Source organism: Falco cherrug, chromosome 2 (assembly GCF_023634085.1).
Source record: "Falco cherrug isolate bFalChe1 chromosome 2, bFalChe1.pri, whole genome shotgun sequence".
NCBI classification, from domain to species: Eukaryota; Metazoa; Chordata; class Aves; order Falconiformes; family Falconidae; genus Falco; species Falco cherrug.
The window spans coordinates 15,739,914-15,754,205 of NC_073698.1; the positions used below are offsets into that span (position 1 = coordinate 15,739,914).

The 14,292-nt window shown below is 43.4% G+C and overlaps 1 protein-coding gene across 1 annotated transcript; it reads right to left on the reverse strand.

Moving 5' to 3' along the window:
• Positions 1 to 2,412: 2,412 nt before the first annotated feature.
• MMP7 (matrix metallopeptidase 7) lies at positions 2,413 to 9,698 on the reverse strand. The gene is made up of 6 exons (XM_027799037.2): positions 6,066 to 9,698; positions 5,310 to 5,533; positions 5,055 to 5,203; positions 3,774 to 3,899; positions 3,095 to 3,256; positions 2,413 to 2,545 (listed from the first exon to the last, which is right to left on the reverse strand). Exons 1-6 carry the CDS (start codon positions 6,171 to 6,173, stop codon positions 2,523 to 2,525), a joined length of 792 nt encoding a protein of 263 aa, XP_027654838.2. The 5' UTR covers positions 6,174 to 9,698; the 3' UTR covers positions 2,413 to 2,522.
• Positions 9,699 to 14,292: the final 4,594 nt, after the last annotated feature.

The window sequence follows — 14,292 nt, forward strand, 5'->3', positions numbered from 1 at the left end:
AAGTATTTGTTCTCATGCCTTCCTCATGTGTCAGTACAGCACATCGTCCAGCATGGTGCATGGATTGTCCCATGCATCTTTAGGAATGGTTCTCTCTGCACAGTCGTTCCTCTGATGATGTCTGTCTTCTCTTTAAGAAGCACTAGCGAGTGACTTGAGCTCAATAAAGAGCATGGTGTGTCTCTGTTTTGTGCTGTGTTCCCTGTGGGGGCTTTGGCCAAGAGAACAGGGTACTTTCTGTCAGCATTGCATCTTTCCAGGACTCCACAGGTAGACCCAAGTTGGTCAAGCATCCACACAGGTCACGGAGCTCACTAGTCCCATTCTTCATAGTCTTTGATGCAGTCTGGGATCTGACCCTCTGTTCTGGGGCTTCCTGTTTTTCTCATACCTCAAGACACCTGTGCCGTCAGGATACTACCCGCTTAGCCCTAGCTACTTCATCTTTGAGCTTCATATGGAAGAAATGGCTAGTAACTGGTGGGAGTGTTTAGAGGTGAGAAAGCTTTCTGAGAGGGAAGCACTTGAAAGAAGCATGCTTCATACCCTGTCCTTACATATCCTTGACACTCTGCATGTCTGTCAGTGACTTATTTCAGCCATACCATGATAAGGTGCTGCTTCTTGCAGCAGATATTGTTAGAGGGACTGGACTAACAGGAATTCTCCATCGAATAAACTGCAGCCTGTCTGGTAGGTGTAGAGCTCTAATTCTCTCTCCTACCCTCTTCAGGTAGATGATTGCTATAGGATTGCTCCTCTGCTGTTGCTGGAGGCACTTCCAAGGCAATCGCAGAGCAGTGGTAATCCCATGGATGCTGAAGACACTTTTTCTGATGGAGTACATTGAAGGTAAAGTGTCAGCTAGGAAAGGAGTGATTAGAAGAGGTCAGAAGGAAAGCAGGAAAAGGTAGTTTTGTAATATGGTAGAGGGAACTTGACCTGTATCCTTACAACTTGTTTCACATCCCTTCCAGCTCCAGGGAGCGAGGAAGAGCAAACCCGGAGATCAGTTGGTACCCAGAAACTTGAGTGGGAATTAGACCTACCTTAGGAAGTGCATTCGTGTTTAGATGCCATCCTAGGAAATGTGTATGTCTAAGTGGCTGAGAGAGCAGGACATAAGTCTTTTGAGTATACGGAGATTAAAATTGCCTCTCCTCCTTTCCACCCAGCCCTTGAATTGCAAAAGATGCTACCGCTTTATTGAGTCCCACTTGGCCCATGAGCAGACTTCCATCTCTCACATGTCCTGCACTAAACCTGGGTCTGAGCAAAACTTCTTCTCAGCTGTATGTGGACTTGGAGCCCTTGCATCACCAGGCAGCAGCTCTTGAACTGGAAAAAGCCTTTGGATAAAGGCTGGGACATACTGTCAATCTTTTGAGAGACTAGATCTTTGTGCGCATCTGGCAAATGTGTTGAGGTAGAAGCTGCCTTCTCTCCCCATCAGGGAGCATAAAACACTCCTAATGGAGAAACCATTGATCCTATAAGAGTTTGTCCTGCTATATATGCAAAAAACCTCCAGTGTTTGTAGACCACTGCCTGTGTGCAAAGTAAACTGTTCTCATCACATCTTTCCCAATCTCTCCAAGGACTAAGCCCAGTGGAGGCTTTGAAGTTCCTCAGGTGATGCTTTGCTCAGGGAGCCAGGAAGGCACAGGCATTTTCTTCTGGGATTGAGAGACAGGAATGCATTTTCCCATGTCATTTCAGCTCTTCAGTTATGGCAGGAAGACAGGTATGCCACCCTGCAGCAGAGAGCTCAGACCTCCAGGACAACTGGCCAGCTCCGGCAACCAGGAGGTCATCCTATGCCTGTCTGTGCTTGCTTTTGATTTCTGGCAATGTGGGAATAGTCTTCCAATGGAGGGAAGGAGAATTCCTGTTTGGTGTCTTTTTAAATTTCAGAATACCTGAGACATGTTGGAATATCACACTGGACAATGGGAATCCTAGTCTACTACTTCTCAAACCTGTTTCTCTGGTAAGCCAGAGAGGACACAAAATTGAAAAGCTGTTCCCTTTGGGAAAGCATTCCAGCTCATGCCCTGTGGGGACCTTCTCCTCTTTGTGTGAACCATATAGGAGAGAAGCACACTGATTCTGAGAAGGCAGCAGTAGGTACTGTGGAGGGCCAGGACATGCATGGGAACTGAAAGTGAGCCGTGAACAGTTGTAACTCCAGCGGTAAATGCACACAGGCTCTTCAGGGACCTATACCTCTATTCAGAAAGATATCTGTCTATCACACATACAGGAGTTATTTAATGCTCCAGTGAAATACCAGAAGACAATTAAAAAAACTCTATTAGACAACAGAGTATACAAGTTTGGTGTTGTTTTTTTTTTTAATTGTTAAGTGAAATTGTATAAAGTGCAAATAAATCAATATAAAAAATCAGGGAGGGAAAGTGCAGTCCAGGAGTTTACCACTTTAATTATCTAGAGGATTAAAATTGTTTTGGCATACCAAAGCAACCAGATGTGAATTATTTCATCTTTTTGAAGCACTGCCTTCAAAAGTTTGACGACTTTCTCCCTGTGGGAAAGAAGCACAAAATATAGAGACTGTACTGGAAATACACAATGTAGACAACTGTGTTTTATTCCTAGTGTTCCTCGCCCTGAGGAAGATGGCATCTAAAGAAAAGCAAACCTGGCAAAGTTTACTCTGTAGGGTCAATTCTGGTTGTGTTCCACTTCTACTGCTGAGTAGTTTCTGCCTTCACTGAACTGTCTCATTCACTCAGTAAGTGGCACAGTATCTTTCATTTCCCTGCCAGTAAACCCACTCACTGAAAGAGCTCATTTGCAGAGCAAAGTCCACTGGATTTGTTTGGCAATATGTAGGTCTGCAGGAAGACAGTGCATCAGGCTGCTGCACTGCTACTCCATCACCTCTTGGTTGCAGTGGCAACATGCTACAGAAGGAACATAGCAGATGGAGTATACAGGGATACGTTTCTCACAAGTTTGTTCCCCTTCTTTCTTTTTGGTAATATGATGAGGCCCTTGCAATCAGGGAGAGTAGTGAGACCTGTACCACAGCAAGTTTTATCTTGAAAATCAAATCTTATAATGAATTTACCATATAGCTTCTGAATTCCTCGCTTATCGTCCTCTGAAAGTCTGAAGGTTGCTGGGTTCACATATGAGTAGAGAGGGTACATCAGAGCTCCCTGGACATTTGAATGAGCAAGTCCCAAAGAATGGCCAAATTCATGAGCAGCAACAAGGAACAAATTAACTTCTGCAGCACAGAAGAATAGAAAAGTATGTTAAAGGTGTGACATTTCTTTTTAGCATACAAAGAATTGAAGTAGCAGGAGAATTTATATCTTTAATTCCCTTGGAATGAAATCTCAGAGTTTTGATCAGTTATTACTGATCTTCCTTACGTTACTGTAATATTTTAATAAAAATATTACTGATCTCTTGCATCTGGAGGCCCTCAGTCTCTTTCCAACCCTGCTTTTAGTCAAACTACAAGCAGGTCATTTTACCTTTTCATAATTTATATAGAAAACAGAGGCTCATAGTCCTTGTTTAGTCCATGAAAGTGCTTTAAAATATGGACAGACAGGCATTATGTAGCTGCTAATGATAATGAAGCACAAGTACTTAGAAAGGTAGTTGAAGAGAACAGAAATGTTGGTCCTGAAATGGTGCCAAAGCATGAAGCGTTATGGAAAGCATTTCCTATGGCCGTATTCTTCTAACATGTACAATATTTGCCTTTCCCCTTTATACACACATGTGGGTTTTACCTTGATTGTACTCTGACCACCTTTCAGCATCATCAAAATGAGCATCTCCACCAATACCTTCTCCAGGTGCAAATGCATGAGCTAGTGTTTTACCTTTTCCATCAAAAGGATATCCATCACCGTGCTCTGCATTTAAAAAGAAATGTATCCTCAGATGACATCAGCTGTAATGTTTAAATTCAGCAAATCGAAACATGTTGCTTGTTTGTGCGAGTTTTGTTCATTACCAAACCTTACAAAAAAATCCTACAATAGCAGCAAGGTTGTGAAACGAGGAGCAAGGCTTAGGAAACACTGTCCAAATTAATGACTTAGGTTCAAAACTTGTATTTGCTAATTCAGACTGCTGCATGTTTCAGAAAGAGCTGAACATTTTTTGTGAGCCTTTGTCAGAAATTCCAGCTTGCAGGATCCTTTCTCACTTTCACTGGCACATTAGTCAGTTCTTCATGGCAACACAATATGCTTCCCGTTAGTGAGCCTGGGACATTTTGGTGTTTATATGCAGCCATCTACTTGTAAGCTAGGTGTCTGATCTTCATTTACGGTTGATGGAGATCTAATAACTATTGTCAGTGGATCTAGAGAACAAGTCAGCTAACCATAAAGTAGTCATTTAGTTTGGCTAAGTTGAGTCAATTTAGGTGCCAGGCACAGGTTAAAGGTACGGGTGCATTCATATATTAATCTAGATCACAGGGGAGCTTCTGAAGTAACTCTACTGGGACATGCGCATTTACCATGCTTTTGCTTGCACCTTGGTGCAACCTTGGAGTGCATTAATGGGATTCCTTCTAGAAGAAAATCAACGAGAAGATACTCTCTATGAGCAAACCTAATGTACCCCAGATGCCAAAGTCTGTTTAGTCCAGGGTACCAAACTAGATCTGGATCAAAGTAAACCAGCCTGAACCTGCCTGAATCCAGCCTGTGGAGGCTGGATCTTCAGAACCAGCTGGTTTGCTCTACAGATCAGTTCCCATTAGTTTGCATTATTTGTCAAGGCAGACAGAGCTTTGCACATCTAAATCTAAGTATCTTGTTCTGGAGCTAAATTGTCCCTCCATTTCACAGCTATAACTCTGAAAGGATTTTTTAATGGTCTCATAGGAGTAAAACTGAATCATAACATACAAATTTGGTGGCATGATAAAGACAAGATAAAATTTATGCACACTTCAGAATAATTCCAACTGTTCTGCCTTAAAGCTGTGGCTATAAAAATACATGTTTTGAGTCAAATACGGACCATTGTATTTTAAAAATTACAAGTGTTCTCACCACCACGTGCAAATTGAATCATAATGTCTGCATGTCCCTTGAATACTCTTTGGAATTTCAGTGGAGTCACATCACTCCATACCATAAAGGCCCTTCTAATTGCATCATCCACTTTCTTTTGAGGTAGATCAGGTGTATAATTCACAATCCTGGTAGCAAAATGAGACAGATTAATGTCACTTAGGGTGTGAAGGAAACCCACGCAGTTAAATACAAAGCAACCCCTTTCCCCATAAAACCTGAAACATCACTAACCTGTAAGTCAAATGTCTCTTTCTCCATCTTGGATTTCCAGGAAATGTTTCGTAGTTTGCTATATCAGGGATTCCACATCTGGGCTGTTTCATTGTTTCTTTTGTTTCTGCATTTAATTTTCCAGTTAAAGTCAGGTGGAAAAACCTCTGCATTTCTTTAATCCTGTCTTCTAAGCTTAAACTTGGTGTCTTTGTAAGAAGTGGAAAGAATCTGTCAAGATATGCCTGGAAGAAGAAAAGGAAACAAAAGTTAATACATACACCTGTGATCTTTTGGTAATTGCATTATAGATATGATTGAATTGTTTCATTATCCTGCAGTCATGCTAGTTATAGATCTATTTTCTCTCCCTATTTTAGTTTATCAGATTCTGTTCTCACTGTATTATTGACCAACATATATAAAAAGAATTGCAATAGCAGCAAAACACTGTAAGCAAGCAACCCTTTTAAGTAAACACTATTTACTGAGCATTCAAATATGCAACCTTCCAATGAAGTCTACGTAATATTTTTGAGATGCTTTGGAAGGGTGACGTGCTCCTTTATTGCCAGTTGGAACTTGATTTCTTTTGTATGCTAGACTTAGGGTGTCTAAAACTAGTCAGCGAGTTTAAATTCTTTAGTCACGTCTGCGAAAACTGGTGTGGTAGTGTAAGACAAGAAGATAATATAAACAGATAGGAAAGGAACATAGAAGCTAAATAAAAAATCAGGTTATTGATAATGCAGTTATGTTGTCCCCCTGGTAACATACCTTTAAATCCTCAAGGTCTCTGTTGCTCGATGATTCTAGTTTAAGTTGTGCTGGGAAAGCAAGACTCTTAGGTAAGAGGATGGCAGCACAAAGCAGGAGGTATCGCATAGTGCCCAGTTTACCAAGGAACCTTGCTACAGCAGAAAGGGTTTGACCTTCTGTCTCTCAAGACCACAGCTAAAATATTTATATAGGTCCTGATAGCTCCAAGCGGCAATTATATACATGACTCACTTTTTGGTGGTGTTAATGTAATGTCATCACTGTTCTAAGAACTAAATGAAAGCACGTTAAACAAACCTTGCCTTTGACTTCCCTGTTGATGTCATGTCATAGCCAGCAGCCAGCTTTGGCTCTTCCTTTTCATATTCTCCGAACAGTGAAACCACAGGGTCATAGGGACGTTCACGTTGTGTAACTTCATCAGTACAGTTACTGTATAATCGCTTCTTACTGGACTTCCCCAAATTCCTTATACACAAAGGCATTTTGCAACAGCCTCTTGGTCAGACAGCCTGCCTGTATTAGTTGATGCAGAGGCAAAGATGTGATGGATGGGAGTCCTATCTCACTGAAACTAGTGGCATTTCCTAGGAAGCATGCACAACACTGTCTAGGTAATTATTCTGAATCAAGTTCTCTTGTGAGGTACCCTATGCTGCAGGAAAGGTGAAGTTCAGTGAAGTTAAATAGGTTTCTGCTGTTTTTACAGAGATCAGAAGGCAGCTCTTTAAATGTGCCCTCTAGAAATAGGAAGCTGTGGGAAGTCTGTTGCTTTCCTCCCAAATGAGATGGCCTTTCAGGAGAGTCTTTTTATATTGGAGAACTAGATATAAAATATAATTTACAAAAATAGGTGAAATCCCTCAGGAAAAAGAGAGAGGAGCTTACCCTAACGAATGTGAAGATATCTTCTACCTCTAGCTGTACCAGTGCAATCTGATGGAGGTCCATGAAGCATTGGCAGAGAAAACCAAAGCTGAGCAGGGCAGCCACAACCTCCCTGGTCCCCTGGGACCATCACCGGTCTCAGCTTCATACCACCAAACCCTACTGGAAGTGATAGTTTCTGAGGACTGGAAACACCAGTCCACAGACTGGCTTGTGATTTGTTTCAGGCTGTGCATATTACCTCTAATCCAAAAGGAGAGGCACATAAATGGAAAAAGACCATTATGGTTTCTCACAATAGGTCAGCTCATATGGGTATAGCTGAACATGTATTGACGAGTTTGTGTGTTACTAGCTTAAGTCCAATGTACTTCTGACTGACATGATGAGAAAAACTTTCATTTCAGAGAAAGATGACCTATACTAAAACACTGCTGAATTATGCAAGAGAGGACTACATTACACACTATGTTTGAAGCAGTTGCTAAAGGAACGATGCTTCCACCTGATATTGAAAACAACCCAGATACCCTCCATATGGTAATTTCTGTACATTTTGGTAGACTTACAGGAAATCTATCAATTTCCAAAATCTAAAGCTTGATGAAAAAAAAATATTTTATTGTTAGGGTAGGTTCATCTTTTTCTTCCTTAACAACTGAGTTTATGTCTGACTGTGGCAGTAAAGTAGGATCTGGACCATGCTCTCAGTGGCAGGAGATGAGGATGTGCTTAAACCACTTTGAACTCCATTCTCTAGTGTGTGGTACTGACTATTTCCTCTTATACACTAGAGGAATTTGAAAGCCTCCAGAGCCCCATTCCGCTTGACAGGCTATTGAGCAAATCACACATACCTTTTAACTGGGCCATGGGTAAAACTGAAAAGGAGAGTTTAAACACAAGACCTTGCTGAGAAAGGACAGACATCACGTTCCATTTTATTTTCTACTGGAAATTTCTCAACTCCCCTCCTTTTTGGTTTTTTGTGTTGTTTGGTGGTGTTTTTTTTAAAAAGAGAGAGGGGTTTGATGAACATTGGGCTTGAACTGAAATAAAAAACTTTCCACTAAAAGAATTGTAATTTCTTTGGGTTCAAAATCAGCAAGAATCAATCTAACTCTAATAAGATCAATATCAAAAGGAAACAGATGCTAATTTTTAGATCTAGCTGTGTGAATTTTCCAGACTTCATCTTTTTGTCTTGATATTGAATGACAAGAACTGTTTGGGTCAGGCAAAATAATTTCCTGCCCAAACATCATAGTTATTGTATGTCATTGTACATATAATGATATATAGATAATGTATCATTTACATTCAGCAGAGTACCTGTGCCTATGTCAGAGAGTATGGCTTTTGTAGAGAAAGTTCAAGGAGGTCAGAAGAAATTATGTTAGAGACATTTAATAACAGAAGTTGCTGTAGTCCCATAGTGACAATAAAGGGGCTCCATGATGTAAAATTATATTAAGAAGACTCACATTATTGTCACTGAAATATTTACACTGTGACATTTTCTGAAGTGAGTAACGCTGAACAAGGATGTTTCATGGAAGTCTGTCCCATGCAGAACTTGTTAATGGGCATCAGAGCTTTTGTGGTCTAGTGGAAAAGACATAGAAACTAAGACCTGAGCCTCCTTTGGATGTGGTAGGATGAAAAAGTGAAGTAGGATTGGATGATTCAGTGGTGAATGATCACTGTTTCTTAGTAATTTGACTTGGACAGGAGGCTCAGCAGGATTCTGCCCAAGCTGAATGCAGCCGACAGTGGACTCAATGCAACTCAAGAGCTGCTCAAATGTCTTTGTGAATGTTATGGACCTAGCTGGGATGGAGTTAACTTTCTTCATAGCTGGCTGTATAGTGCCATGTTTGGTCTGTGGCTAAACCAGTGTTGATAACACACCAGTGTTTTGGGCATTGGTAAAGAGTGTTTGCACAGTGTCAAGGCTTTTTCTGTTTCACACTCTGTCCCCACAGTGTCTGGTAAAGAGGCTGTCAGGGGACAGAGTCAGGACAGCTGACCCAAGTTCTCCAAAGGGATTTTCCGTATGATACAATGTCATGCTCAGCAATAAAACTGGGCTAGCAGAAGAAGGTGGAGTGAGGGTTGTCTTCCAAGGTAGCCATTGCATGGAGACTGGCTGGACATCAATCTGCTTGCAGGAGGTGGTGAGCCTTTGCATCCCTCCCCCATCCCTTTCTTTCACTTATTAAACTGTGTCTCAATCCATGAGTTTTCTCTCTTTTGCACTTGTAATCTCTCACCCGTCCCATTGTGTGTGGCGAGTGAGTGAGCGGCTTCTGGCTGCGGTCTACAGTGAGTATCAAGCAAAAAGAAAGGCCAAAAATTCCTGGGAAAGGTTTTCTTTGCGACACTTATGGATTACACGATATTGTATTTAAGGTCCTACCAAACTGGATACACTTGGATTCTTATGGTCTCCAGGACTCCTGATTTGTTTTGTTCTGTTACCTGGTTATTCAACTTGACTAACAGAAAATAAAATTCAAACTTGGCAAATATTTCTGCAGAGGAAAATGATTTTTTGCATAGTGATTTCTTGAGGCTAAGCTCAGTGAGGCACAGTCTGCTTCAGAACCTTCCTGGTATTTTTGCACAAAATGAACCTTCAGCCTCCTTCTTGCCTCAGCTTTGTGTGGCACACTCCTTTTGGATGCAGAATGGCCTCTGCACAACACAAATTTGAAGTCCCCTCATGGTTGTTATGTGCCATCTTTCTTGGCTGGGGCCTAGACTGTAGGGAGAGGCACATCTCCATGGCTTCTGCACTTCATTTCCACAGAAAATACCACTGAGGGGGGCTCTCTTCAAAGCTGTCCCTTGGAAACTGGAAGCCAGGGCTATGTATCCCTTTTGCAGGCTTTGTGAGGGTAAAAACCTTCAGTCATCCCTGCCTGGGCATGGAGGTCCTGCTGGGGTCCCTTGGCACTGCGTCAGCCCATCCCTGGAGAGAGGCAATGCAGTTCTTCAGTGGATCAAGGTGTATTGCGATATTTCTCAGCAAGATGTACCTCACATACCACTGCTTTAGGGCGAAAAAGGCCCGAGGAAGGGATTAGATGTTCAGGTTCAGCACAATGTGACAACAACTAAGAGATCTAAGTTACTAATAATTTAGCAATAAAACTTAAGGTATCTTAACTTGTGGATTTACCATCTTCTCACAGTGTCTAGAATTGCTTTGCATTTAATGACTTTGTATTTACAACAGTGTAATTGGGACATTGTGTGGGGAAAAAGATGTAAATATAGAGATAAGTTTTTACAATAATAATTTTGAGCAATAAACCACAAGGGAAATAGGATTCCTCTAAATATTACCTACATGTGTTAGTTCTGACATCCTCCATTTTTTTATGCTCCTTTTGTCAATGATCAGGAGTCTCTCTTTCCTCCATCTAACAGACACATGTGGATCTCTCAAAATTTTCCATATAGTAATTTGCTTTATTTGATTTAAATTGAAGTAACCAGATATAACTTTTAGGTGCATGCAGTCTTTTCCTTTCTCCAGAAGCACATGTACAGGACATGGAGAAGGGAGAAGGGAAGGGGTCAGTCAGCTGCATTTCACTGCAGCGTGGATCCAAACCTTGCTGGGCAGTAGCAGTGGCATCATCCCATAGTTACCTTTGATTTATTAATTCCTTTTTTGTAGCTGGCTGTGTCCATCCATTTGTAAGCCTGGCGCAACACTGTCTTTAAAGGACCGGGTCAAGATGCAATCTAAAGCCTTGCGTGCATACTGTCTTGACAAAACCATACTCCCTCATGCAGGAAACCTTTAACTTAGTACTTGGACTAATACAACCTCAGACTGCCTGTAATTCTGCAGCAAATCTCTGTGATAAGCAGCAGAATTGCATCTAAAACAGACTGATCATGTAACAGCGTTGCAAGGGCAGGCAGAGTACCTGTGACAGCATGGGGAGGCATGCTGCACTTGGTCCATCCACACTAAATGTAACCTAAACCAAGGAGCAGTCAACGGCTGAAGCTTTCCCTGACTCATCCTGAGGAACTGCACATGTCTGTACATGCAGTTCGTGGTGAGTTTGGGCTTCAGTGGTGACGGAGGCCAGGGTCCAAAAGGCAGGGCAGACACAGCAAGGCTTTACCTTCTTGTGCCTTTGCCTGTGCCGAGTCTCATGGACTTGTATAGGTGTTTCGAAAAAGTGCTGGGAATATAAACAGTGTTAACCAAAATTTTGCATTTAGCCTGATTTGCTAAATCCTATTTCTATCAAAAAATTAAACAGCCCTGAAACACCAGAGAGTTGATAGACTTCATTGTAAACTGACATGCAGTAAAGCAATTCCAGAGGAATTATAGGTTTACCACCGGCGTTTTATGCTCTAGTATAGAAGGTGTGAGATATTAAACTTGAATGTAATCAATGTAAGACCCATGCAGAAGCTTGATTTATCTCATGTGTATTAGAGAGAGCTGAGATTCAGCTAGGAGGACTGCAAAAACCTGAAAACAGCCATAAGTGAACACACAGGTAAAAAATTTTTACACCGTTTCCCCCTCCCCTAGAAGTTGTCAGTCATGATCATGCTATTGCCTCTATTCAAATGATTCCTGATTCACAGCATTAATTCATGACTGGTAGTTATCTGCTTGTCAGACAGGTCCTCTGAGTGTGGGATGAGTCTTTTTCTATTCCTCTGTCTTGACTTCCAGTAACTGAGTGTAAAGACAATAGCATCACCTTGTTGGTAAACTTGGTTATACTGCTGAGATGTTCTTCCACCGAAGATTTTCTTTCTTAAGCAGGGCTGCAGCCTTTGTTTCACACAAAGCAAGTTACGCTGAGTTTTCCAGCATGGTGGATTTTGACTTTGGCACCGTCAAAACACAACACAACCATTAAAAATGGCACAACCAAATAAGGACCGCTTGTACTCGGGTGGTGAAGAGTGAGTTACAAAGAAGCCTTGCTAACTTTAGAACAATTATTCATATAGCTGCTCGCCAGCCTGAGCGATTGCTTAGCCAAACCCCACGTGAGTAACTATTTTTCACTCCATTTCTTTGAAATGGAAGGATAACACTGGGCTTCATCACGTGTAACTTGATTCCTGAAATTGCTTGAGTTAGTTGTGGCCTGTCACTGCCTATTGATCACTGTTTGCCATAGAGAGCACTTAACTGAGCATTTCAGATGTTGCTGCTTATGTTACAGACACCTGAAGTGTGCCATTTCCCACCCCCAGACTGTCATCCTGTTACGAAAAAGCCTCCTGTTGTTACTGCATGTGTTAATAGTACTCCTGACTTCATCTGTGATGCATTTATCTCAGATTTTTCCACAAAACTACAAGAAATACAATGAAGTACAGCCACAAGGCCTCTTCATTGTTCTCTTTACTCTGTTATGATGAATATATAATTTAAAGGCAGTAAATTTACCATTAAAATGTTTGCTTTATGAAAACAACATAAAAAATTCTTGCATCATTGCCTGAAGGAGATCCATAGAGCATGGGAACATCCTCTCACCTTTTTTTTTTATTTTTATTTGCGGTTTCTTTTTTGTGGTCTAATATTTCCATTTTGTCTGCTTTTCTACATTTCTTTTTTTTTTTTTTTTCCTCAGGATCTATAACTGATATAAAATTTACCAAACTCTTAGAGTTGCTTTCAACTAAACAATATTTTACAGAAGAGTATGTTACAACAGTGTACAGAATGGACATAATAGATATAGACTTGATGGGGTTACAACATTCTAGCAGGAGTTTGACAGTGTCTAATTTGTAAAAATCTTAGTAAATACATTAATACATACACTTAAAAAGAACTTGGTGTTCATCTTAAAAACATGACATCTAAATGTCATTTCATTTTCTTTAAAGACAACCTCCTGTCTTTTGTAAGGCAATAACCCAACCTCAGGCAAAGAATTACTCAAAGGAGGCTCTGTGTTTGCTCCCTTCTCCTTCTTCTCATTTTTCTTTGTTCCAAGGAAATGAACTTCCCTTTGTTCTCACCCTCCCAAGGATGCTACAGGCCAGAACCAGGAAGCACGTGAGACGGCTGAAACAGGAGGTTGACAGATGTTCGTGTATTGTTTTTTTTGTGGCAAGGTTTTGGTAGTGGGGGGTTTCCAGGTACAGCCTCTGTACAGAGGCACCAGGAGCAGCCCCCATGTCAGGTAGAGCTGATTCCAGCATGCTTCAACAGACCTGCCACTGCCCAAAGCTGTCTGTCAGCGGTGCTGGTGGTGCCTTTGTGGTAACATACTTAAGAAAGAGTAAAGAACACCGCGCAGCAGCTGAGAGGGGAGTGGGAACCTGTGAGCGCAGCAGCCCCGCAGCCCCGGGCGGTGCAGGGGGGCCGGGGGGCTCCGGGCGCCGCAGCAGCGGCTCCCCCCAGCCCGCGGGGCAGCCCCGGCGGGGCAGTCTGTGCCCCCAGCCCACGGAGCCCGCGGGGGAGCAGCTCCCCCCCGCAGCCCGGGCAGGGGGTGCCCGCAGGGGGCCGGGACCCGCGGGGGCCGCGCCGGGGCCGGCTCCGGGCAGGGCCCGTGGCCCCGCGGGGAGGAGCCCGGGCCGGGGCCGGGCTGCGGGCAGGGCCGGGGACCCCGCGGGGGCCGCGCCGGGGCCGGCCGGGCCTGAGGGGCTGCGCCCCGCGGCGGGGCCCGCGCTGGGGCCGGGGGTGAGGAACTGCAGCCCCTGGGAAGGGCTCCCGCTGGAGCAGCCCGTGGGGAGCCGCCTCCCGTGGGGGGGACCCGCCTCCCGTGGGGGGGACCCCGCGCCGGGGCCGGGCAGGGGGTGAGGACCCTCCCCCGAGGGGCAGGAGCGGCCGGGACGGCGGGGGCGGCACCGACTGCGGCCCCCGGGCCCGGCGCCGGCGGGGGAGGTGTTTTAAGATTTAGTTTTTACTTCTCATTATCGTTCTCCGACCTGATTGGTAATAAACTAATTTCCCTGAGTCGAGACTGTTTTGCCCGTGGCGGCCATTGCTAAGCGACCCCCCTGTACTTATCTCAGCCCACAAGCTTTTTCATCTTACTTTCTACCCCGTTCCACTGAGAAGGGGGAGCGAGAGCAGCTGGGTGGGCACCTAGCAGCCTGCCAAGGTCAACCAACTAGAGTCAGAGCACTTTCAGGGCAAAATAAGGGAAGGGGGAATTTCACATCACAATTTCATCAGTACCAAAAGTCTGTTAGACTCTTTCCCAGGCACCACAGTCTGTGTCTATATTAAGGAGTAAAGTGGATCTGGAGGGTGAAAAGTGGGTGCTGAGGCCTGGGCACCCATGTGGGAGCGGGCTGCTCCAGACTCGCTCGGGTCTGATCC

What these genes read in the sequence shown, in the direction of transcription:
- MMP7 (XM_027799037.2), bottom strand. Translation starts at nt 6,173, where the DNA reads ATGCGATACCTCCTGCTTTGTGCTGCCATCCTCTTACCTAAGAGTCTT. An exon ending in AAGAGACATTTGACTTACAG is followed by an intron (nt 5,204 to 5,309) that starts GTTAGTGATGTT and finishes TTTTGCTACCAG; the next exon opens with GATTGTGAATTATACACCTG. An exon ending in GATTCAATTTGCACGTGGTG is followed by an intron (nt 3,900 to 5,054) that starts GTGAGAACACTT and finishes TTTTAAATGCAG; the next exon opens with AGCACGGTGATGGATATCCT.